This window comes from Ixodes scapularis, unplaced genomic scaffold (genome assembly GCF_016920785.2).
Source record: "Ixodes scapularis isolate PalLabHiFi unplaced genomic scaffold, ASM1692078v2 PGA_scaffold4__175_contigs__length_147842914, whole genome shotgun sequence".
NCBI classification, from domain to species: domain Eukaryota; kingdom Metazoa; phylum Arthropoda; class Arachnida; order Ixodida; family Ixodidae; genus Ixodes; species Ixodes scapularis.
Window position 1 is genome coordinate 10,515,200 of NW_024609879.1, and position 25,039 is coordinate 10,540,238.

Genomic DNA, 25,039 nt, shown 5'->3' on the forward strand with positions numbered 1-25,039 from the left:
TCACGCAGTTATAGTGCATCTCCCAATCCTTCCTGCTGGCGCAGCTGCACAGCCTCTTGACATTTCGCAGGCGTTCTTGCAAGCCGCACAGCTCCCTGCTTATGCATGTGCCGACGTGTCGCTTCACCTCCATCCAAATAACCGTCTCGCCGTCCTCCGCACCCATCACAAAGCGATCGTCAACCGGCTACTGCGCGTCACCAGCATCACCTTACAAAACACTTTCCCTCCCGTCCACTCCTACCTAGCCGCTCCAAACAACTCATGCCGAGGTGTTATACATGCAATTGCCCTGGGAGCCATCCCCCGACGAGATCATCAATGATCTGGATTCTGGAGTCTTATCAAGCTGACATCCTTCACGCAAGGCAAATGGACACAACAGGTTCAGCCATCATCACCTTCATCGGAACCCATATCCCTTACACACTGTGCTACCGTCGCCTCGAATTTCGCTGCCGTCCCCTCAAACCTTGAGCCCATCATTGCAACAACTGTCTCGAATAGGGGCACCCACGTGTTCCACCACCCTGGCCCACCCGGACGAACCTCATCCCTGCACATCCTGGTTTGCCTTGCTTCAACTCGCAGTGTGGTTCTCAAGCAGGGCACTTGGTCCTGAATACGCTGCTGCACCTTCACTCACTCCACGAGACGCATTCCTCAACAGTTCTAGCGGTATGTAAAGCGTGGATGCAGGATTCGGTTTATGACAGTCACATCGTCGATTGCTACAGTGGAGCACACTGCTTACAGAAAAGATTGTGCTAAGAACTGTAGAGGTGTGCTAGTTGTGGTACCTTTACCATTGCCCTTTTGGTGACGCCGTAACCTGAAGCTGGAACCTCCCACAAGCATGGCAAGGTGAGGCTATGCTGTGCGTGATGCCCGGCTTCCGTGAAAGCTGAGTCCTACGATTTGCCCAGCGTGCCACTGGTGCTCATTAACACAAATTAATTAAATGTGTGCATACTAGGAGTCTTCCTGTTGAGTCGCTCAGAGTGCAGTGTATACCATGGAACCATTTCCAGTGGCCCAAACGCTCGACACTTCAACGGGACAGTGTGCTCAGTGCAATTGTTCTCAACATGTTTATTAATCGTGATAATGCCTGCCTGATATCGACTCCCCTGCTGCTACGGATGACCAGAAACCACGAGGGTTTGCAGAACGACATCGACAAGGTTTACTATAAACAACCACCTATGCTTCTTCACATAGCATTTTAAGCAGTTTTGTCCAAAACATGCGGAACACTGGGTCTTTTACTTTGCGTATCCAGTGGATGAATGAATGAATTTGGAGTTTTCTGGCGCAGCAGCAAGCGTATCCAGTGGAACCGGCCATTGCACACTTAGGTGTTTCCCACAGCCCTGGTCCTACCACACCTAAAGTATTGCAGCTCCATATGAGACTCCTATGAGGTTGATCTTGTAAGATCAGGTGAAAGTGTTCAGCAAAGGGGGGCAGCTTACGCTATTCTTCGGCAGCCAAGCTCTCTACGGATCACTCACTGCTCTGACATTGGCTAGAATTCTGGCCCTTCACTGGTGGACCAGAGGTGACCTCAAGTGTGGCCCTTTAGTGGGTCGTCTTATTCTGCCTCCTAGACAACGTTATGGAACTGCAAGGTCACGTGACAGCACTGAAGGGATTTGTTCGCAAAGATTGTGCCGGTGCCTTTCAACCGTTTCCTACCATAGAGCAACAACATTCCTTCTTGGTGTGGTCTTCACTGTTCTGGCAATCTCTCTTTGTGCACTCATGCAGAACCCCCCTAACAATCATCACAAGGTCGAAAACTTCTGTAGACATGCAACTCGTCAGCTTCACCCTCAGTGAAGTAAAGCAGTGTCTATGTGCTTTACTGGGAATCCTGAGCTTTTACTTAATTTCTATTCGGTTTTTTTCCACCACCCCTTTTATCTGTTCCTTTTGCAGGGTACGGTAGGATTCTTGGTAGTCCTTGGCCTCTTTATTATAAGGAATTGCTTTTAGCAGAATTAAACGTTAAAAGCACTTTTAACGCTTTTATCTTCTACTATAGTACGCATTGACACACAACTGTATGCAATTTTATTCTACCTATCACTGTAAACAATTTTCGCCCCATTTTTCGGAAAAACTTGCTGGTTCGATATATCAAAAAACGGGTTTTATGTCCGTTAACTAAGAAACGGACACAGAGTGCGTCAGAATTACGACAAAAGTGTTTGTTAAATTACGGAATTTTTTCACAGTGTAGTTGGTTGTACATTGATAGACATGCGGTGCTGCGAAGTTCTACAGAACAAACGCGTGACCAAAAATTGAAAGGAAAAGGATGAATTACATTGAATTATTATCTTCGCGATTGCCCAGACGACCGCAAGGAATTCTTTGTCAGTCGTGGAGTAATTTCTCTCCGCCTTGGGCAATGTCTGACTTGCGTAGACGATGACTCGCTCGGTGCCTTCTTGTACTTGAACCAGTACCACGCGAAGTCCAGCGTTACTTACGCCAGTGTGAATCTCGGTTTCCGCATCCTGGTCGAAATGTCTAAGAACAGCCGGAGTCTGCAGTTGTCGCTTCAGCTTGTCGAATGTCTGCTGCTGCTCCTCGGCCCATTCGAACTTCTCAGCGTTCTTCGTGAGGTTTTTGAGCGTTGCGGAAATCCTTGCAAAATCTCGAACGAAGCGCCGATAGTATGCACATACTCCAAGGAACCTTCGCAAGGCCTTTTTGTCACTTGGCGCTGCAAATGCTGCGACGGCGCCAGTCTTCTCTGGTTGGCGAATTCCTTCGTTACTAAACACGTGACATAGGAACTTACGTTCGTCATAGGCGAACCGACACTTTGACGGCTTGAGGGTGAGTCCGGCGGTCCGTATGGCTTCGAGAACAGCTCAGGGTCGTCGAAAATGCTCGTCGAAGTCGCCAGAAAATACTATGATGTCGTCGCGGTAGACCAGACAGCTCTGCCACTTCAGTCCAGCCAGTACGGTGTCCATGAAACGCCGGAAAGTGGCTGGCGCCGTGCATAGTCCGAAGGGCATCACCTTAAACTCGTACAGCCCATCCGGTGTGACGAAGGCTGTCTTCTCTCGGTCCCGTTCGTCGACTTCGATATGGCAGTAGCCGCTCTTTAGGTCCATCGATGAAAAGTATCGACAATGGCGCAGCCGGTCTAACGTAACATCGATGCGGGGGAATGGATACGCGTCTGTCTTTTTTACTGAGTTCAGCTGCCGGTAGTCCACGCAGAACCTAAGCGTCTCGTCTTTCTTCTTAACCAGCACGACTCGAGAGGCCCATGAACTGCTTGAGGGTTGAATTATGTCGTCGTTCAGCATCTCTTGAACTTGCTCCTGGATCACCTGCCTTTCTTTAACAGAGACTCGGTATGGAAATCGATGCACAAGGCGCGCGTCGTTCTCGATAACGATGCGGTGCTTCGCAACGGCGGTTTGGTGGAGCTTCGATGACGTCGCAAAGCAGTCGCGGTATTCGGCGAGGAGGCCAATCATCTGACGTCGTTTCGGGCCCGGAAGCTTAGGGTCAATGTCGAGCTGCGCTGGCGACGTACTGTCTTGCTGAGGTGTCGAGGATTCGTCAGTAATGGCGGTGATTTCGGCGGAGTTTTGGAGTTCCTCGACGTGGCCAACGGCTGCACCTTTTGTGAGGTGTTGCGCTTCGTTCGGAAGTTCGTTATGAGGACCACAGTGCGGCCATCCTGAAGTTCAGCTACCCCTCTTGCGACGCCTATTCCTCTTCCTAGAAGCAACTGGAGGCTCCCCTCGAGCAGAACTTCGCCGCAGAAAGCTTCGGTGACCCCGACAGGCACGAAAACATTCGACCGCGGCGGTAAGTTCACGTGAGTTGCGAGGCCTCGGACCGCGGATGACGTTGCTTTGGGTTCCTCCGGTGGTGAAACGGGTTTTCGTTGAGTTAGCCGGTTTGCTCCGAGGTCGATGACGGCGCCATATTCGCAAAGAGAATCCATTCCGAGAATAACGTCCCTCGAACAGTCTTGCAGAAGGACGAACTTGACAGGGCACGTCTCACCATGGATCTCGACGCGAGCAGTGCATCTCCCGTCTGGTGTGATGAGGTGCCCGTCGGCAATTCGTATTTGGGGGCCTTCTCACGGCGTTGTCACTTCTCGCGGGCGGCGAGAGAGACTTCCACTCATGACTGAGTAGTCTGCTCTGGGGTTCACAAGTGCCGATGCGTTGTGGCTTTCGATGACGAAGTTTAGGCTGTTCCACACTGTTGCAGGCGCGTCGTTGTGATGCATAGCGTCGGGAGAGTGGGAGCGCTCCGTCTTTCTTGGAGTCTCTTTACTTCGGTCGTCTTCGGCAACGCCACCTCCCGGCGTTGCTGCACTTAGTTTTCCCGGCGATGCAAGGGAGACAGGCCCTCTCGACGGTGTCGTGGCGCTGGAGACGTTGAACGTCTGGGCGACGGTCAGCGGGATTCAGGGCGGAGAGGCGGCGCTGAGGATGGCGAACTTCGGAGGTACTGCCCGATGTCGCGAGGGCGTTCGTCACACCTTGGGCGTGGGTCGTCTGGGTGGAATCGGCGCAGCCCCAGTTGTCGGTAGGGGCATCGACGGTAAATGTGACCGGCTGCACCAGAGTGATAGCAGTACGGGCGCCCATCGGCCGTACTCCCCACATCGGTCTTTCGCGGCGCAGCTTGTTCTGGACGGACGTGCGCCCGATCTTCTTGGCGTCGGGGATACTGCGGCGCTGGAGGCTCACGTCGGCGTGGCGCTGTGCACTGGTAAGCTCGGGGCGGTGGCCGTCGGGCAGCTGCGGCGTAAGTCAGCGTCGGCGGTTCGGGAGTGGCGCCGACGAGAACTTCTGGCTGCAGCCTGATGAACTTCTTACCGTGCCATCTCCGCGATTGAGGGCGAAGCTCGGCTGGCGGTGGCAGGTAGAAGCGTCTGAATTTCCTCCCGCACGACATCCCGGATGATTTAGCGGAGATCCGGACTGTTGCAGCTAGAAGGCGAGAGTGCAGCGACGCCGGGAAGTCGCTGGTAGTAGGAGGTCCGTGATTGAAGAGCACGTTCGATGTTCGTCGCCTCGGTGACGAAACCTTCGACTGTTGTCGGAGGGCTCCGGTCAAGACCGCCGAAGATGTTTTCTCTCACGCCTTGCATGAGGACGCGCGGTATTTTCTCCTGGGGTGCTTCAGGGTCTGCACGGGTACTCAGCCGCAGAACATCTTCCACAAAGCTCGTGACTCTTTCGTTAGGTACTTGAAACCTCGACTGGACAAGATCTTCGGCCCGCTGCCTACGATGTTGATTCATGAATGTCCGCTTCAGCTCGGTGACGCACGTGTCCCACGACGTCAGCGAACCCTCATGGATCTCGAACCAGTTTCTTGCAGTTTTCTCCAAGAAGAAGTAGAGATTCTGTAGGCGCTGTTCCGTAGTCCAACCGATATGACGGCCTATGCGTTCATAATGTTGAAGCCAGTCCTCTACATCCACATGGGCCTCGCCATGGAAGGGCGTCGGATTGCGTGGGGCGCCAGGCATGAAGACGACGGTTGGAGCGGTCGAGGTCTGCGGCAATCGGTTGTTCATCGTCGGCCTGTTTGAATGCTTGGTCCTGGTGGCCAAAGTCCAAATTCCGGTTGTAGGCCTTGAATGCGGCGACTTAATCGGGTCTCGGTAGTGTCTTGGTCGCGTCGTCGTGGGCTTACTGTCGGACTTGCACTGCGGGCCCTCGGAGGGGTACGCTGCAGGGACATGCGGTACCCCGCGCCTCCACCAAAATGTCACGAATGACAAGTGATGAGGCGATAATACCTAAAGAAACTAAACGTTTGATGGCGCAAACTTGCGCCCAAAAATGAAAAGGGAACAGAAGAAAGTAGAGCGTCGCTGGCGTCGAAGTCGACGCCGCAGCAGAGTCGAACGCTGGGGCGAAACTGACTCCGCTCGCCTTGAAGAGTCCCTTATGTACCCTCGTAGGTTTCTGGATCATACGGTGTAGAACGTTCGGTGCGTAGAATATTCGGAACTTGATCAGACGAAAATGTTCTCGAACTTGCAAGAAGGCTAAGTTTAAATAATAAATAAAAGGGCAGTCCTCTGACTGGAATCGAACCCACACCTTCCGCGCGACGGTCAAGTGCGGTAACCACTCGGCCAAGCACGCGCTTGCTCGCCGACGCGCGTGGCAATATTTCACGCTGCTAAAAGAAGTGTCACTAATTAAAATGCGCATAAGACATGCCAGTTTAAATATTCTGTTCAATTTACCAAATATTCAATATCGATCTCGACGCCAACATCTAAAAAAGCCGCTACATGTTGTTGAAAGTAGAAAGATGTCCTTCCTTATCCGTCCTTTTTGCTTATTCTTTCTGTAACAAGTTATCAAAACGAACGCGCTCACGTTCAACTATGTTCAACTGCGCAGAATATTAAGCTCTAAAAACTGGTACTCCATGCCATAGAACTGCAGGTGTTTGAATATTTCTTGAAGGCTTCTCAGGCAGCACACAGTATTGGGCCAACATTGGATTTGATGGGGCAAAGAACGGCCTAACAATGGCCCAAATGAGCCATATGTTTCCCAATATTGGAATCACATTGGACAAGATAGGACTATCAAAGCCAATGGTTTTCCAATATTGGTGATACGTTGGCATAGGCTGGTCAACATTGGACTGTCAAAGCCAATAGCTTTCTAATATTGGATATACGGCGGCATAAGTTGTCCAGTATTGGACTGTCGGAGCCACTGGCTTTCTTATATTGGCTATACACTGGCATAACTTGTCCAATATTGGACTGTCAAAGCCAATAGCTTTCCAATATTGGATATACGCCGGCATAACCTGTACAATATAGGACTGTTAGGGCCAATGGTTTTCCGATATTGAATATACATGGCTTGCACCTACGTCATGCGTGTCACGTGAGTGACGTCAGTTCCGCCGACGGCTAGCCGACGGAAACGCTGGGCGCCATCTTGACGGCCACTTTTCGTCCGTGACTGCAGCTAGGCGCATGCACGCCGGCACTCCCTTGCTTTGGTTATGGTAAACTGTGCTGTTTTCGGATGCAGCAATCGATCCCACAAAAAAGCCGGCTCTTCGAGCTGTGCTACCGTCCGATTTTTTTTATTTCCGGCGGTTATCACAACGTCCTGTTGCAAGACGCGAGACCTGTCAACAGCCCGACGAAGCGAATGGATTCGCAGTGTGAACCCAGCCGACATAAAGGATGCCACTCCGTTTCACCGGATTTGTAGCGTGCATTTCGTGACAGGTAAGAAGCTCTATTGATTAATTGTTTATTCAATTTGCAAGGTATTGACACTTGCTACGGTGCCTTCGTGGCCAGTGAGTGCGTGCGGGGGCGGTACGCAGCGCGTCTGTTTGTTGACACCTAACTTTTTATGTGCTCTGTTTATAATTCTTCAAACGCCAGGCAAACCGTCAGCTCTTTTTGACCCTAATCACCCAGACTGGGCCCCTTGTTTGCTGCTTGGGCACAAGAAGTTTAGTCGGGGAACTGCCAGGTAAATAAGACATATTGTCACGAGTGGTGACCAGAATAACAATAAATAAACAGGAAGAACTAAACGTTTAATGTGGCGAACTTGTGCCAAAACAAAAAGAGAATAGAAAATAATAACAAAGCGTCGCGAGCGTCGAGGTCGGCGAGACAGCAGAGTCGAGCGCTGGGGCGAAAACTGACTGGACAAGGTCGCGGGCTGCCTCTTATCTAGAGTGAGTCACTATCTCGAAGATTCGGAGGAGAAGGTTCGAGCGTAGCGCGCTCGGGGCGAGAATGAACAAGCACTTTCTAGAACAACAAAAACAAGGATGAACGATAGTTATGTCCGCAGCAAGAATGAACGAGAACTTTCTACAAGTCCGTGACCCTGCGCGCGGCATTATCCCCCCTTTAAAAAGTGCATCGTCCCGGTGCAGCACAAAACGAAGAACAACAAACAAAAACAAATCCAAAACAAAAAGGCAGCAGAATCGCGAGTCGCAGTTCACAGTTCACCCGTCGACGAGAGTGGAAAGTTCTATCGTTCGTAATACGGCTTCAGCCGGACGACGTGCACCACCTCGGGTCGCGGCTGACGTCTTGCAGATGGGCGCGTTCCGTCGGGTAGAACTTCGTAGTTCAGATCGCCGAGGCGTCGGATGATCTTGTAGGGTCCGAAATAGCGTTTCAGGAGTTTTTCGCTGAGACCGCGACGACGTATTGGTGTCCAAACCCATACCCGGTCTCCGGGTTGAAAGTGGACGTCCCGGCGACGAAGGTTATACCGGTGTGCGTCGATTCGCTGTTGGTCTTGAATCTTGACTCTTGCCAGTTGACGAGCTTCCTCCGCGCGCTGGGAGATGAGTTGAGCGTCGTCGTTGACATCACCGGTTGGCACGTGAGGCAGCATGGCGTCGAGCGTCGTGGTAACCGTTCGGCCGTGTACCAGTTGGAACGGTGTCATTCCCGTGGTTTCTTGAACCGCTGTGTTGTACGCAAACGTGACGTACGGCAGCACCTCGTCCCATGTTTTGTGCTCTACGTCGACGTACATGGAAATCATGTCGGCGATGGTCTTGTTGAGTCTCTCCGTCAGCCCGTTGGTCTGCGGGTGGTACGCCGTGGTGCGACGATGGCTGGTGTGGCTGAGACGAAGGACTTCTTGCGTCAGCTGGGCCATGAAGGATGACCCGCGATCTGTAATCAGTACTTCAGGTGCGCCGTGTCGAAGGAGAATGGACTCGACGAAAAATTTGGCGACTTCCACGGCTGTTCCCTATGGCAGGGCTTTCGTCTCGGCGTATCGTGTAAGATAATCGGTCGCGACGATAATCCACCGATTTCCTTGCGTCGATGTTGGGAACGGCCCAAGCAAATCCATTCCGACTTGCTGGAAAGGCCTAGTCGGGGCAGGTATCGGCTGCAGGAGTCCTGCTGGCTTCGTCGGGGGCCTCTTACGTCGTTGGCACTCATGGCACGACCTTGTGTACAGATGGACTGTTTTCGGGAGTCTCGGCCAGTAGTACTTGTCACGAATCCGGGCGAGCGTCCGGCTGTAGCCAAGGTGTCCAGCCGTCGGGTCGTCGTGGCATGCTTGAAAGATTTCTTCTCGCAGGCTGGCCGGAACAACCAGCAGCCAAGCAGGGTTTCTCGTTCCGAAGTTCTTCTTGAAGAGCACACCTCGCCGCAGAACGAAGCTTGACAAGTCTCGGGCCAAGACTCGCGGAACTGAACTTCCTTGGCCTTCGAGGTGTTCGATCACGGCGCGAAGTTCCGGGTCGTCTCGTTGAAGTGCTCCCATGTCGGCATCCGTCACTGCACCGAGAAAACGGGCGTCGTCGTCGTCGTCAGTACTTTCGGGAGGAGATTCGACTGGGCCTAGACAAACAGTCGGCGTCGTTATGCTTGCGGCCAGACTTATGCACAATGGCCACGTCGAATTCTTGCAGTCGCAGACTCCAGCGAGCGAGGCGTCCTGACGGGTCCTTGAGGTTGGCGAGCCAACAGAGAGCGTGGTGGTCCGTGACAACGCGAAACGGGATCCCGTACAGGTACGGGCGGAACTTGGTTAACGCCCAGATGACAGCGAGACATTCCTTGTCGGTCGCCGAGTAATTTTTCTCTGCCTTAGACAGTGCCCGGCTTGCGTAAGCGATCACCCTCTCTGCTCCGTCTTGTCTTTGAACGAGTACCGTGCCGAGTCCGGCGTTGCTGGCGTCCGTGTGAACTTCCGTTTCCGCTGATGGATCGAAGTGCCCGAGGATAGGGGGCGACTGGAGTCTTTCCCTCAGTTCGTTGAACGCTTGTTCTTGCTCCTCCCCCCACTGGAAGTTCACGTCGTCCTTGGTCAGATGCGTGAGCGGTGCAGAAATCTTGGCAAAATCGCAAACAAAACGCCTGTAGTAAGCGCACAGTCCAAGAAATCTTCTTACGGCTTTCTTGTCTGATGGCTTGGGAAATTCTGCAACAGCAGATGTCTTGGAAGGATCAGGGCTTACACCCTGAGCACTCACGACATGGCCCAGGAACTTGAGCTCGCCGTAAGCGAACCGACATTTTGACGGCTTTAGTGTCAGTCCAGCATTCTGGATAGCCTGTAGTACGGCTCGCAAACGTCTCAGGTGCTCGTCGAAGTCGCTTGCGAATACCACGACGTCGTCGAGATAGACGAGGCAGCTTTGCCATTTCAAGCCGGAAAGAACGGTGTCCATTACGCGCTGGAACGTCGCCGGTGCTGTGCACAGTCCGAACGGCATCACTTTCAATTCGTACAGTCCGTCCGGCGTGACGAAGGCAGTCTTCTCACGATCCCGTTCGTCGACCTCGATCTGCCAGTACCCACTCTTCAGGTCCATCGACGAAAAGTATCGGGCATGGCGCAGCCGGTCCAGAGTGTCGTCGATGCGTGGCAGCGGGTAGACGTCCTTTTTCGTTACGGCGTTTAGTCGGCGATAGTCCACGCAGAACCGAAGAGTCCCGTCTTTCTTTTTCACCAGGACTACCGGTGAAGCCCACGGGCTGCTTGAGGGCTGAACAATGTCGTCATCGAGCATTTCTTGGACCTGCTTCTGGATGACTTCTCTTTCTTTCACGGAAACACGGTACGGCGACCGACGCACAGGAAGCGCGTTGTCTTCAGTGACAATTCGATGTTTCGCAACGGTCGTTTGGCGCACCTTTGACGACGTGGAGAAGCACTCAGTGAACTCGGCGAGAAGGTCACTGAGTTGTCGTCGTTGTGGGGTAGGCAGGGTTGGGTCGATGTCAAACTGCGAAGGCGGCGTTGTCTTAGGTGGCCACGAAAAGAGGTCTTCTGATATTCCGGCGATTGCGGCTGCGTCCGGGAGTTCCTCGGCGTGGCCCACGGCGGTGCCTCTCGTAAGGTGTTGGGCCTCCTGTCGGAAGTTCGTTACGAGTGCGACAGTAGCGCGTCCGTCTTGGAGCTCTGTGACGCCTCTTGCGATGCCGATCCCTCTTCCTAGAAGCAACTGGAGGCTTCCTTCGAGCAAAACGTCGCCACAGAAAGTCTCATCGACCCCGACGGGTACGAAAACACTTGACCGCGGCGGTAGGTTCACGTGGTTTGCGAGGACTCGTACCGCGGATGACGTCACTTTGGGGTCCTCCTGTGGTGGAGCAGGTTTTCGAAGCGTCAGCCGGTTTGCTCCGAGGTCGATGACGGCGCCATACTCGCAGAGAAAGTCCATTCCCAGGATAACGTCCCTCGAACAGTCTTGCAGAACGACGAACTTGACAGGGCACGTCTCACCGTGGATCTCGACGCGAGCAGTGCATCTCCCGACCGGTGTGATGAGGTGCCCTCCGGCGGTTCGTATCTGAGGTCCATCCCACGGCGTCGTGACTTTCCGAAGGCGGCGGGAGAGCCTCCCACTCAAGACTGAGTAGTCTGCTCCGGTGTCCACGAGCGCTGATGCGTCGTGCCCGTCGATGACGACGTTTAGGTTATTGGACACCGTTGCAGGGGCGTGGTTTCGATCTCTGGTAGCGTTCGAGTGGGGGCCCTCCGACGTTCGTGGAGGATCTTGGCGTCGGTCGTCTTCGGCAACTCCACCTCCAGGGGTTGCCGCGGCTAGTTTCCCCGGCGAGGAGCGAGGGGCGACAGGCTTTCACGTCGGGGTCGGTGCATCGGCGAAGCTGGACGTCGTGGCGACGGCGACCGGAACTCTCGGCGGGACGTAGGCTCGGGGGACTGAGGTCCTCGCAGGTACTCGTCGATCTCCCGAGGGCGTTCACCATAACGGGGTCGCGGGTCGTTCGGGTGGAACCCGCGAAGCCCGAGTCGTCGGTATGGGCATCGGCGGTAGGTGTGGTCCGCTTCCCCGCAATGGAAGCACAGAGGGCGTCGGTCGGGCGTTCGCCACACGTCGGTCTTGCGGGGTGCGCGAGGCTCCGGGCAGGCGTACTGGACCTGGTCGTCGTGGTGTCGGTCGTGCTGCGGCGCAGGAGACTGACGTCGGGGCGGCGCGACATAGGCGCGACGAGGCGGAGGCGGTGGCCGTTGAGCCACTGCGGCGTAAGTCAACGTGGGCTCCTCGTGGGCTGCCACGACGACGGGAGCCTCTTTCTGGAAGGTTCTCTGGACTTCTTCCCGCACAACCTCGGCGATGGAGAGTGAGGCCGGGCGTACTGCAGCGGGCAGGAGCTTCTTGAGTTCCTCCTGGACGACTTCACGGATAATTTCACGGATGCCGGGGAGGGTGGTGCCAAGGTCGGATCCGGATGTCGCCAGGGTGGTTACGCCGGGGTGTCGCTGGTAGTGTCTGGCGCGTGCTTGTAGGGCCCGTTCCAAATTCGTCGCCTCCGTGACGAACCCGTCGACGGTTGTCGGGGGATTGCGAATGAGGCCGCCGAATATCTCACTTTTCACACCCCTCATCAAGTATGCAGCTTCTTCTCCTCGGTAGCCTGAGGATCGGCGCGGGCGCTCAGGCGGAGAACATCCTCAACGAAGCTGGTGACGCTCTCATGTAGGTCTTGGGTCCTTGTTCGCAGGAGATCTTCGGCCCTCTCACGTCGGTTTTGGCAGGCAAACGTCTTCTTTAATTCTTGCTTGCACACCTCCCACGACGTCAAAGAAGCCTCGTGGTTTTCCAATCAGTGCCTCGCAGTTCCTTCCATCGAAAAGTAAAGGTTCTGCAAGCAGTGCTCGGCTGACCACCCGTTATGGCGGGCCACCCGTTCATAGTGTTGCAGCCAGTCCTCGATGTCCTCGTGTGCGTCTCCGTGGAACGGCGTCGGAGTTTTGGGTGCGACGGGCAGGTATACGACGGACGGAGCAGCCGGGGCCTGCGCCTGGTCGGCCATCGTCGTCTTCTTCGGCTTGGGCTTGTCCAGTAGCAAACCGTATTCAGGATCCTCTCCCTTGATGCGCCGGCTGGTCCGAGTTTCGGGTTCCGCGGGGAGTGGTCTTCTCACTGGGCTTGGTACCGGACTTGCACTGCGGGATCTTGGAGGAGAACGCTGTACAGGCATGCGGTACCCCGCACCTCCACCAAAATGTCACGAGTGGTGACCAGAATAACAATAAATAAACAGGAAGAACTAAACGTTTAATGTGGCGAACTTGTGCCAAAGCAAAAAGAGAATAGAAAATAATAACAAAGCGTCGCGAGCGTCGAGGTCGGCGAGACAGCAGAGTCGAGCGCTGGGGCGAAAACTGACTGGACAAGGTCGCGGGCTGCCTCTTATCTAGAGTGAGTCACTATCTCGAAGATTCGGCGGAGAAGGTTCGAGCGTAGCGCGCTCGGGGCGAGAATGAACAAGCACTTTCTAGAACAACAAAAACAAGGATGAACGATAGTTATGTCCGCAGCAAGAATGAACGAGAACTTTCTACAAGTCCGTGACCCTGCGCGCGGCAATATATTAGGTCGCATTCTGTCACGAGGTACACACGGCAGATTGTCACTAATCGAAAAATAACGTACTTCATTTATAGGTACAATCGACTAAAAGTCCGAGACAAAGTCAGAACGAGATCGCAGAAGGAGCCAGCGCAGCATGGTGTGTATAGCTTGTGACAACTCATTTTTATGTGTCATTATTTGCCGCTCGCGTTCATTTCCCTTGCTTAATTTGTAGAAGGGGCTTCCACAAGTGTGCGGAAATCAGGCTGCACTGCTGAGGATTAAATCTCTTAAGTTTAATTGCTCATTGTAGTATGATTGCACCCTTTGCAACATGTTAACATGACATCTTCAACAAATTTCAGGAGGTTGACTGGTTTACTCAGTTGCGAACATCATGCAAGAAAATGTTTGAGAAGCACTAACATTCACTAGCATCCATGATCAGCTCATAATATTAACGGTCTGTGGGTTAGTGTGTCGAATGTTGACCTGAAGTTGGCATTGTAAGTCGGGGGAATCTGGGTAACACTGATATCTTTTTCTGAGTGAACTGGACCTTTACAGAGTGCTTTGCTTCTGTATGTTAAAAATGGATATTTATTGGCAATAGAAACTCTGGTACCACAGTGATTGTACAGACTCGTGTCCTTCATTCGGACTATTTTGGCCAATTGGTGAACCGGGACGACTGGGGCACGTTGCCCTTGGGCAGCTGTCAGTTTCCACCTCTGGAAACTCGTAGCAGTCACTACTTTCCACACTTTCCCTCTCCTGCTTGAATTGGACCAGGGCTCTTCGGTTCCGTTCGATTCGGAAACCGTGCCTCAACTCTACCACATACGAGCGCGGCCGGCTGGCCGGCTGAAGGACCACGCCCTTTTGTCTGCGGTCTTTCACCTAGACTACGTCACCGGGCTTTAACTGAGGCAGGTGACGCGCCGCATGGCGGCTGTTATAGAAGCGGCGTTGCGTATCCCTAAGGAGCGTGTCTTTTCGACGAACCTCCTTCAGGTTCGGCGTACTTGGCGCCAGTTTCTTTGGGTGGAGTGGAAGCGTGGTACGGAGCCGCCGACTCATGAGCAGCTCCGCTGGCGTGCTGCCTAGTGGTCCCGGGGTCTCCCTGTAGGCTAACAAAGCCAAATAGGGATCATTAGACTTCAACAGCAGTCTTTTAACGGTTTTCACCATCCTTTCGACTTCGCCGTTCGCCTGCGGAAACCTCGGGCTCGATGTCACGCTTCTGAACCGGTAGTCTCTCGCGAACTGCCTGAATTCCTGGCTAACAAATTGTTTGCCGTTATCCGTCACAAGAACTTCCGGTATGCCATGCCTCGAAAATATACTTCTAAGTTGTTCTACAACATGGGAACTAGTCAAGTCTTCAAGGCGGCACAGTTCTGGAAAGCGAGAAAGGTAATCCACTACTAACAAATAGTTACTTCCTTTCATGTGAAAGTTGTCTGCTGCCACCCTTTCCCATGGCCTAGACGGAGTCTTAGTCGGCATCATAGGCTCTGACGGCTGTTCACGGTACTCTGCACAAACCCTGCAATTTGTGACAACTGAAGCAAGCTGCGAGCTTAGGCCAGGCCACCACACGGACTCTAGTGCTCTGGCCCTGCACCGGACAATACCTTGATGCCCTTCGTGGAGCTGCTTTAAGACCTCGCTTCTTAGTGGCTGGGGAACCACGAGGCGGCTGCCTTTCAGAAGGACGCCCTTACAAATACTGAAAGTTCCACGTTCTTGCCAATAAGGCTTTAGCACGGCCGGTAAAGAGGTTATGCTGGGCCACCCTTCTCGAGTAAAGCGAATTAACTGTTGGCAAGTATCATCACCTGCTTGCTCTTCGGCAACCGATTTGAAGCTGTCAGACTCGCTCAACTCTGACAACGAACCTGCCACAAAACTGCTTACTTCTTCTACTGAGAGGCAGTTCACCATTCGCTGTCCCCGCAGTGGTGCCCGTGATAGTGTATCAGCAATCACAAGGTTTTTACCTGGCACATACTTGACATCGAAGCTAACCCGCATCAGCCGCATCCTAAACCTTTGAATGCGCGGTGGAAGCAAATCCAGTGGGGAGTTTCCCAGCAAAGTCACCAACGGCTTATGGTCAGTTTCTACAGCAAAATGCAACCCCCTTAGGTAACTTTCAAGGCGCTCTGCGGCCCAAGTAGGAGCCAAGGTCTCCTTCTCAATTTGCGCATAGCGCATTTCTGTAGGCGTTAGAGACCTTGAAACAAAAACTACAGGTCTTTGCTCTTTGTTGGGCTGCAGCTGTAACAAAACTGCACCTAATCCATATGACGAAGCATCCGCCGAAAGAATCGTCGGGTACTTTGGGTCATATGTTGCCATGCAACTATCCGAACCGATAGTTTTTTTTAGATACTCAAACGCCGCCTCTTGAGCGTCAGTCCAAAGCCATTCTGCAATCTGTTGCAGCAGCTGACGTAACGGTGCTGCTTTCTTAGCCAGATTGGCGATGAACCGCTAACAGTGATTAGCAAGACCCAACAGCCTGCGCATCTCAGTCACGTTCGTTGGTGCCTTCATATCAGTTATCGCTTGAACCTTCGCGGGATCGGGGCGTATGCCGTCTTTGCTCACCACACAACCGAGGAAAGAAAGCTCCTTCACGCTGAATAGGCATTTTTCTTTGTTCAAGGTTACACCGGCTTTGGAAAGTCGCTCCAGAGTGCGATGCAGACGCTCATCGTGCTCTTTCTGGTTGCAGCCAAAGAACAGCACATCGTCCATCAGGTTTACCACCCTCGCGATTCCATTAAGAATTTCACTCATGCGCTTCTGAAAATACTCAGGAGCTGAGGTTATCCCGAAGGGCAACCTTTCGAAGCAGTAACGGCCGTATGGCGTGATGAACGTAGTTAACCGCTGGCATTCTTTCGCCAACTTTACTTGATGGAAACCCGAGTTGGCGTCGAGTTTTGAAAACACCGCAGCTCCACCGAGCAACGCTAGAGTATCGTCAACTGTGGGAAGTACGAAACGTTCCCGTCTTACATTCTTGTTGAGTTGAGTCAACACAAATACGTACGTCTCCGGACGGCTTTAAGACCGGAACTATGCCCGCACACCACTCAGTTCGGCCTTCGACTTTTCTAATGACTCCATTGGCCGCCATTTTGTCAAGTTCTTTTTTTACGGCCTCTCGAAACGGGATGGGAATACGACGGGCGGTGTGAATGGCGTAGGGCACACTCTCTGGTTTCAGACGAATGCAATATTCGCCTTTCATGGTTCCCAGACCATTGAACAAGGAAGGATAGCTAGTTTCCACCGATGCTTGATTGACAAACTTTACTATTCCTAAGGCTTCGATGGCTGGTAAGCCTATGATGACAGATTTTACTAATTCAACGACAAAAACCGTTTTCGAGTGGAATTACGCTTCCACAAAATGGTGGCCACGAACTGTCCTTTGACCTTCAAATCCTCATTGCCTGGCCCCTTTAAAGTGACATTAGAACGCTCAAGCTGACCTGGTAATCCTGAAACTACTGAAACTTCAGCTCCCATGTCGATTTTCGCAGAAACGAGCGTATCATTGATAGGCACCTCTACCGTTCTAGCTTTGGCGCTTGTAACTCCCAAGGAACAGACAAAACTACTGCGGTTCGCAGTTCGCGTTCAATTCTCGACACTGCTGGCGCGTACCTTGGAGGCTCTTACTTGTTTAGTCGAGCAGACGGTGGCGAAATGTCCTCGGTTCCCGCACTTGTGGCATACTGCTCCTCGGGCTGGGCACGAAGAACGGGAATGCGGGCCTCTCCCGCATGTTGAACACTTCGGAGCGCTGTTGGTGTAGTGTCCGACGCGTTGACTGTTCTTTGTTCTTGGTCGATGCCCGTGGGGCTTCCCTTCACGGCGAACCGCGTCGACCTCGGCGCTCGACGACACAGCCTCCGAAAGTTCCGTGGAACCACTGCGAAGCTCCTTTTGTTGTCGTTGCACACTTTCTTTTAGACGTGCCTTCGCAAGGGCGCTTGCCAGTGTCAGCGTCGCGTAGGCCCACAACGAAGCGGTCGCGAACCATCCGCTTTTTTACTTCGCCGTAGTCGCACCGGTCTGCCAGCGTATGAAGGGCTGTGGCAAACCGGTCCACTGTCTCGCCTGGTTCCTGACAGCGGCGATGGAAGCACGCGCTTTCATAAACCAGGTTGCGTGCGGCGACAAAGTAGTCGTCGAACTTTTGCTTGGCAACGGCGTATTTCTTCCGAGTCTTCTTCAGACGGTTGAAGGTCTGGAATATCTTGCGTGCCTGCCGTCCCATGGTGTACAGTAGGGTCCGTACCTGAGCTTCCTCTGTCCGCTCGTTCAGTCCAGAGGCGAACCGGTAATCGTCGAAGTCCTGAACCCAAGCAGGCCATTCTGACGTTTTTCAAAGTTGAAGCTCGGCGGTGGCAGTACCGGGAAAGGTCCCGGCTGGAACAAAACCTTGTCTTCGTCGCCGGGCATGCCTGGTTACCCTTGGACGGCGGCCACGGCAGAAAGTGGGCGACGGACCACAAAGAATGGCAGGTGTCTCATTCCACTTCTGACACCATATCGTGTTTTCTACCGGGATGAACCGAAGACTTCCAGCCGCAGGTAAGGACGGACAGGCCCAAAAAAGCCCCGAGTTTATTCCAGCAATCCAATATATACAGAGGTCCGGTCACATGATAATAGACAAGCACGGTACACTTTCGGCAAGTCATATCGAGGGGTGATAGATGTCCGGTCACATGATGATGACGAGCACGGTACACTTTCCGCAAGTCATATCGAGGGGTGATAGATGTCCGGTCACATGATGATGACGAGCACGGTACACTTTCCGCAAGTCATATCGAGGGGTGATAGAGTACCGCGTGGCAGTATCGCGCTATACGCAGGAGACCGATAACACTGGTACGAGAGTTTTCGGTGAATGCTTAAGAGTGGTGCTACTTTTAGGACCGTCTTAGACCCTTCGGTAAAGTGTGCTACTACGCGGATTGTACTTGCCCTTTTCACAGAACGGTCAACCGCAAACACCACACCCGAGCCAGAACCTGACGCCGACGACCCCATCGCGGATCCTTATGAAGGTTACGTGCATGGACGATCCAGCCCCACAACGGTCCACAAAGCTGGTACGAGAGTTTCCGGTGAATGCTTAAGAGTGATGCTACTTTTAGGACCGTCTTAGACCCTTCGGTAAAGTGTGACACTACGCGGATTGTACTTGCCCTTTTCACAGAACGGTCAACCGCAAACAATACACCCGAGCCAGAACCTGACGCTGACGACCCCATCGCCGATCCTGATGCAGGTACGTGCATGGACGATCCAGCCCCGCAACGGCCCACAGAGCTGGTACGAGAGTTTCCGGTGAATGCTTAAGAGTGGTACTACTTTTAGGACCGTCTTAGACCCCTCGGTAAAGTTTGACACTACGCGGAATGTGCTTGCCCTTTTCACAGAACGGTCAACCGCAAACACCACACCCGAGTCAGGACCTGACGTCGACGACCCCACCGCTGATCCCTATGCAGGTTACGTGCACAGAGGATCCAGCCCCGCAATGGCCCACACAGCTGGTACGAGAGTTTCTGGTGAATGCTTAAAGGGGTACGGAAACGAAATTTTAGCGCCCAACTTTTTCCATATATATGGGCTAGGGACAGGCACCACCTCGGAAATATCAATATCGCGCTGTAAAACACAGGAGAACTCATTTTAAACCTAATTAAACGATTTCAAATTCACATCTGGTGGATGGTGGGAAAGTACTCGTGACATATCTTGTGGCATAGGAGCATCGCCGTTCTGCGGCAATACGGCCTGCCGGCAGAATTAGCCTAGGCCTGAACGCATTTGCAGAGCCTTCTCGGAGAAAACCAAAGCGTAGTTGGTCACAGTGAGCTCGTTCTCGTTGCGGCTCTGTTTGAACTACGAGAGTGTCAGCAAGAGCCACGCAAATACCTGTTCACACTCGGAGCGGACACGTGCGTTTGATGGAAGTGCTGGATTCGCTCTGTTAGACCGAATTTCGGTACGCGCTTCTAGACCGACCTTTTACGATTGCAACTCGATACTGATATGACACTCGGCAAAGGAAGGTTTGACCGACATCGCGTAGCTCCCACGAACTGCTATAGCTCGACAGTGACGTAGCGTCGTGTCAGAATGAAAATGGCATACTAATAACAAAGTGTACATACCGTGTTGCGAAGGTAATTCGTATGGCGTTTATTTGAGCTCTATATCACACAAAACAAGGGGATAGAATCAATGAAAGTCCCTTTCGACGACAGCGTTCGTCACCGCTGCCTAGGAAAACGAGGAGATCGAGATGACATGGGGAAAAGATTGACCTCTGAAATTTAGTTCAGGGATCAAACCAGACTTGTACACGTTACTGAAAAAAAGTAACTGATTACAATTACAATTACTACAGTCAAAAAAGTAACCGATTACCGTTACTGATTACTGCCTCACAGAAGTAATTGAACAATTACTGCAAAGTAATTGATTACTTTTCAAGTTACTTTCACGTTACTTTTTATTGCGATGACAGAAATACACAAATACACAGTAAAATATTGCGTACACAATTTTGTTTGGTTATTGTTCCTTTTTTTGTTTAAATAATAATTGGGTTGTGTGTGTGTTTGTACAGCCTAGAACTTGGTCTGCCTCAATGGGCAAAGAGTCTCCCAGCTGTAGATGAGAAATTTAGCCAGTGCGGTACAGCCGCTAGCCTGGGGTCTTTAACGTGCATCACGCAGTAGTGATACACGACCGCACGCCGGTACGATGCTCATCCTTTTTTTGTTTTCAGACCCGGACCTTGTCGTGTAGCTGACGCGTCGACCTAAGGAACAAAGCCCACTAAAAAGTCAATAGCGAGTTCCCGCTTCCCGTCGACTTCATCAGCAATCTGCAACGAGATCCGGAACTCCCCAGCCAAGGCTGGTGGCGCGCTTGTAGAAGAGCGTGGCGTAAAAGAAAAAAGGATTTGCCGACTAATCCTAGTTTTATTTTTTTTAGATGTTAAAAAAAATGTCAATCATTTTTGCTCCATGGCTGAGTGACAATGCTGATTTTTGTGAGAAAAAATATTGTGGGATGAAAAATGTAATTGGTAATTGTGTAATCCATTTTGTAATTGATTACAGAAAAAAAGTAATTGAATTACTCCGAGCGTTACAGCTTGACAAATGTAATTGAAGCGTTACAAATTACACTTAACTGTAATTGATTACAAGTAATCAATTACTTGTAACGCGTTACGTACAAGTCTGGATCAAACTATTCATCCGGGAAGGGTCCACAAGGGTGGTCGCGCGGGCATATTCCATTCAGCAGGCCAGCCGGTCATGGGCAGACGGTCTTGGCTAAAGACTGCCGGAGCAACGGTGCGCCGAGTCGGTGTTGCTGCTAGGCCTATTATATTCTGCCGAGCTCGCTTGATCGGTAGAATCGTGGCCGCTCCAGCTCTTCTCGGGTCTTTGTCAATCCTCCGTTCTTGATCGTCGTGGTCTGTTTCAAGTGCTCCTTCCTTTTTTCCTTGCTGATTGAAGTCTAGACGCACGAGAACAGCACGTGGAAAAATAATTGTCCGTTGGTTGTCGCTACCAAGTAACTGTGCGACACTGTTGGCCATGTTGATTTGATCGTAAAAAGTGCGTAAGACAGCTTCGAAGCTATTGTAGGATTCTGTCGTAACCTGCGCCAAAGTTACGTCAATTTCGTTTCGAGAATACGGGTTTTCTCTCAAATTTGTCGTACGCACTTTTTTCGTCGTGAGTTCGCTTTGAGAATCCGGCCTCATCAGAGCTGGTTTTGTCAGTGGTGCTGTGGTTGCCGACTTGCCGTGATGCAGCGTGCGTGCAGCCCTTGCACATCTCAAACGGCCACGTTGTCACAAGTCGTAAATCGTCGACGCGCCACAAAGTGGCAACGCTCGTAACCACAACATCCACGCCATAGGCTTTCTCGTCTGGGACAAGTGACGTCATGAATGCGTCCAATATCCCAAGACGCATCGCGCTCTCCGATGGTTGATTTTTGAGCGCGCGCCCAGTCTTCTTTTTGGATGGCTATATTTTTCAACCTCAGGGTGAAAAATATAGCCATCCGTTTAAGATACAAACGTGCGATTATGATTTAAGGATATCATTGATCATATTGAACCTATTTCTGACCATAATAGGTGTATTTCAAGTTTCGCTTCAGTATCCCTTTAAGAATGGTGCTACTTTTAGGGCCGTCTTGAACCCTTTGGTAAAGTTTGATACCACACGGAATGTACTTTCCCTTTTCACAGAACGGTCAGCCGCAAACACCACGCCCGAGCCAGGACATGACGCCGACGACCCCACCACCAATCCCGATGCAGGTCACTTGCACGGGGGATGCAACCCCGCAATGGCCCACACAGCTGGTACGAGAGTTTCCGGTGAATACTTAAGAATGGTGCTACTTTTAGGAACGCCGTGAACCTCCCCAGATAGGGGGCCAGGCCAGGGGACGGGGGGTGGGGAGAGGCGAGTGTTGTACGGGCATCACAATCTCTGGCTAGCATGGCTTAACAGGTAATGCTGCAAAATGTAATCTTGTCGCTAAGCGAACATCCACTGGCATGCCTGCCACTGAAGCTGCAGACAACATAGAAGCGCAGAGGGGTGCAATGGCACAAGAAGGAATTAGTCTTGGCACACACTAAGGGTTTGCAGAAAAATCCGACAGGCAGCTGTGATAGTACTGGGCATCACGTGTCATGGCGTTTCAGCTCAAATTGGATGCAGTAGTACTGTGCTCTTCAACCCTCATGCTGCCTACGAGCACCTGACTTTTCTGGGGAGCGCTGCCCTAACAGCTATCATTTTAACTGGCCATCACACAAAGGAACATGCCCATCCTTCTCACTGGGATAGGTGGAGGTACTTTTGATGCTCAGGGCAGTTGACCGATTGCCGAGCATGTTTCGGCTATCTATCAATATCGGAGCATGAAGGGAAAAACTGATTTATTCTGTCGGAGGCACATTCTTCCTATTTGCGCTTTAACGACCCCTCTTAGATGATCTGTGGCCAATTGTGTGAGACAATGTAACCTTCACATGCGTCATTTTCACAGCAGGACCATTCAAAAAGGTCACATAGTACTCAAATGTTCCACAATCTGTTGCGATAACATAGCTTGACTGATGAGATAAAACATTCATTCTCATCATGCTTCTTTACGTTGAGATAGGGGCCAAAACACACTTGGCAATCACTCTGCTGCCTGAGCACCCCAGCTACCTCCCCCACTTTAGTTAAAAAGTTGGGTATGTTCTGTCACATGATGATGCCCCACATTATGGTTTTTAGAAACTCATATCAAAGCATTGTAGATGTAAGGAACTAAAAAAAATATCAGCAATCATCAGGGACACAAATATTGACATCCTCGTACATGAATCTGTTGCGTCTTGATTGGCCCAAACTATGGAAGTTTTCTACAAAGAGTGCAAATGATTGTTACACTCATGTTGATCTTACTTTATTATTGTACAGATCTGCCTGCCAGGACCACAATATGTGCTGAAGTCGGCTCAATCGTGGAGAAGCCCGTAGCAGACAAGGGTATGTTTCTCATATTGAAGATAAAATAGGGTGAAACCCCATGTGAAGGTACGAGGGCTGGGCTTTTCATGTCATTCACATTTTGCGTATTTTCAGGAATGCAAGCTGATGATGGGGCACGTAAGCAAGTGGTACAATATCAGAAAGAGTTGAACATCCTACGACTGGAAGTGTACTTCCCACGTGAAAATCTGGAGAAGAAAAGGCGTCACGGAGGAAACTTTTCAAAATAACGAGGAGCTGACAAAATACTACACTGGGCTCCCCAACTTCAGCATGCTCCACATGGTATTTAAACTAGTGAAGCAGTTGGTGAGGCATATCCCAAACATTGTCCTCACACAGTTTCAGGAGTTCATAGCAACTCCTATCAGACTTCGTCTGAACACTCCACTGCGAGATCTGGCCTACAGGTAACATCACATGATATATTGCCACTAAATAGCTGTTTTTTAATACTTTGATGCTTCTTTTTTGCAGATTTGTGGTGTCTGAGGCAACCATCTCTAGAAGCATTACAAAGTGGGTTGACGTTCTCTACTTAGGCCTCGACAGAGTCATCAGGTGGCCAACCAGGAAACAGCTGAAGCGGACGATGCCAATGTGCTTTTGTGCTGCGTTTGGCACTGAAGTTGCAGTCATTATTGACTGCTTTGAGGTATTTATAGAGAGGCCCACATCCCACGTGGCCAGGTCACTGACCTGGTCACAGTATAAACATCATAACACTGTTAAGTGCTTGATCGGCATCGCACCGCAGGGGACAGTTACATTCATATCTCGAGGATGGTGCGGGCGAAGCACTGATAAACTGATAGCTGCGAGCTCGGGAATTTTAGAGAATCTCCAGCCTGGAGACTGTATCCTAGCGGACAGGGGATTCACTATCGAGGAGTCCATAGGCCTGTATTGTGCTCGCCTCCACATGCCAGCCTTTACGAGAGGGCAGAAGCAGTTGGCACCATGGAGTGTTGAGGCGACCCGTAAGCTAGCAAATGTCCGCATTCATGTGGAGCGAGTCATCGGCTTGATTCGAAATAAGTATGTTATTACAAAAAGTGTCATACCAATCGATTTGCTTTGCGCAGAGGGCCAGGATCGTGCAACTACCTTGGACAAGATTGTTTTTGTCTGCTCCACACTGACCAGCCTGTGCGACTCAGTTGTGCAGTTCAACTGACATGGAACAGTAATTGGAACAAAACACTACAAGCCTCATATCCGCATTTTACCGTCGCTTACTTTTACCATATCCTCCCTCTGCTCAACCTTCACGGATAACTGCAGCACGGTTTTGTGATATTTGCAATTTGCACAATAACATTGTTTTTTTTTCGTTTTTAGAGCGGAGCTCTTAGGGGCCCGTTCCCGGCTTGAGCGGCGTCGGCGTCGGCGTCGGCGTCGGCGTCGCCGTCGGCGTCGGCGTCGGCGTAACCGCAACTCTCGTGAGGGTTACGAGGGTTACGAGGGTTAATCTCATGAGGGTTACCCTCACGAGGATCACGAGGGCCACGAGGGTTACTTACCCTCGTAACCCTCACGAGGGTTACGAGGGTTAGTTATCCTCAAAAAGGTTACCTTCACGAGGGTTACCCTCACGAGGGTTACTTACCCTCGTAACCCTCACTAGGGTTACGAGGGTTAGTTACCCTCAAAAGGGTTACCTTCACGAGGGTTACCCTCACGAGGGTCACGAGAGTTACGAGAGTTACCCTCACGAGGGTCACGAGAGTTACCCTCACGAGGGTCACGAGAGTTGCCCTCACGAGGGTTACTAGGGTTACCCTCACGAGGGTCACGATGGTTACCCAGGTCACGTGACCCCCCGTTGACGTCATAGCCACTGATGACGTCACCGGCATCCGCATCGTCATCGTCATCATCACTGACGACGTCATCAGTGACGTCACTGATGACGTCACCGGCATCCGCATCGTCATCATCATCATCACTGATGGCGTCATCAGTGACGTCACTGATGACGTCATCGGCATCGTCACGTGGCCCCAGGTCACGTGACCCCCCGACGTCACGTGACGCCC

At 51.7% G+C, this 25,039-nt stretch overlaps 2 protein-coding genes across 2 annotated transcripts; both read left to right on the forward strand.

Moving 5' to 3' along the window:
- Positions 1-7,041: 7,041 nt before the first annotated feature.
- LOC120844824 lies at positions 7,042-21,867 on the forward strand. The gene is made up of 6 exons (XM_040216779.1): positions 7,042-7,273; positions 7,436-7,526; positions 13,464-13,528; positions 18,399-18,515; positions 18,846-18,962; positions 21,695-21,867. The coding sequence occupies exons 1-6, from the start codon at positions 7,042-7,044 to the stop codon at positions 21,865-21,867; spliced, it is 795 nt and encodes a 264-aa protein (XP_040072713.1).
- Positions 21,868-22,885: 1,018 nt separating this feature from the next.
- Positions 22,886-24,177, forward strand: LOC120844818. The gene is made up of 4 exons (XM_040216774.1): positions 22,886-22,997; positions 23,094-23,117; positions 23,203-23,410; positions 23,478-24,177. The coding sequence occupies exons 1-4, from the start codon at positions 22,886-22,888 to the stop codon at positions 24,175-24,177; spliced, it is 1,044 nt and encodes a 347-aa protein (XP_040072708.1).
- The last annotated feature ends 862 nt before the right edge of the window (positions 24,178-25,039 follow it).

Coding starts and splice junctions, on each gene's coding strand:
- LOC120844824 (XM_040216779.1), top strand. CDS start 7,042: ATGGTAAACTGTGCTGTTTTCGGATGCAGCAATCGATCCCACAAAAAA. Junction 7,274..7,435: donor TAGCGTGCATTTCGTGACAG/GTAAGAAGCTCT, acceptor TTCAAACGCCAG/GCAAACCGTCAGCTCTTTTT. Junction 18,516..18,845: donor CACAACGGTCCACAAAGCTG/GTACGAGAGTTT, acceptor CCCTTTTCACAG/AACGGTCAACCGCAAACACC.
- LOC120844818 (XM_040216774.1), top strand. CDS start 22,886: ATGATTGTTACACTCATGTTGATCTTACTTTATTATTGTACAGATCTG. Junction 22,998..23,093: donor GAAGCCCGTAGCAGACAAGG/GTATGTTTCTCA, acceptor GCGTATTTTCAG/GAATGCAAGCTGATGATGGG. Junction 23,118..23,202: donor GCAAGCTGATGATGGGGCAC/GTAAGCAAGTGG, acceptor GGAGAAGAAAAG/GCGTCACGGAGGAAACTTTT.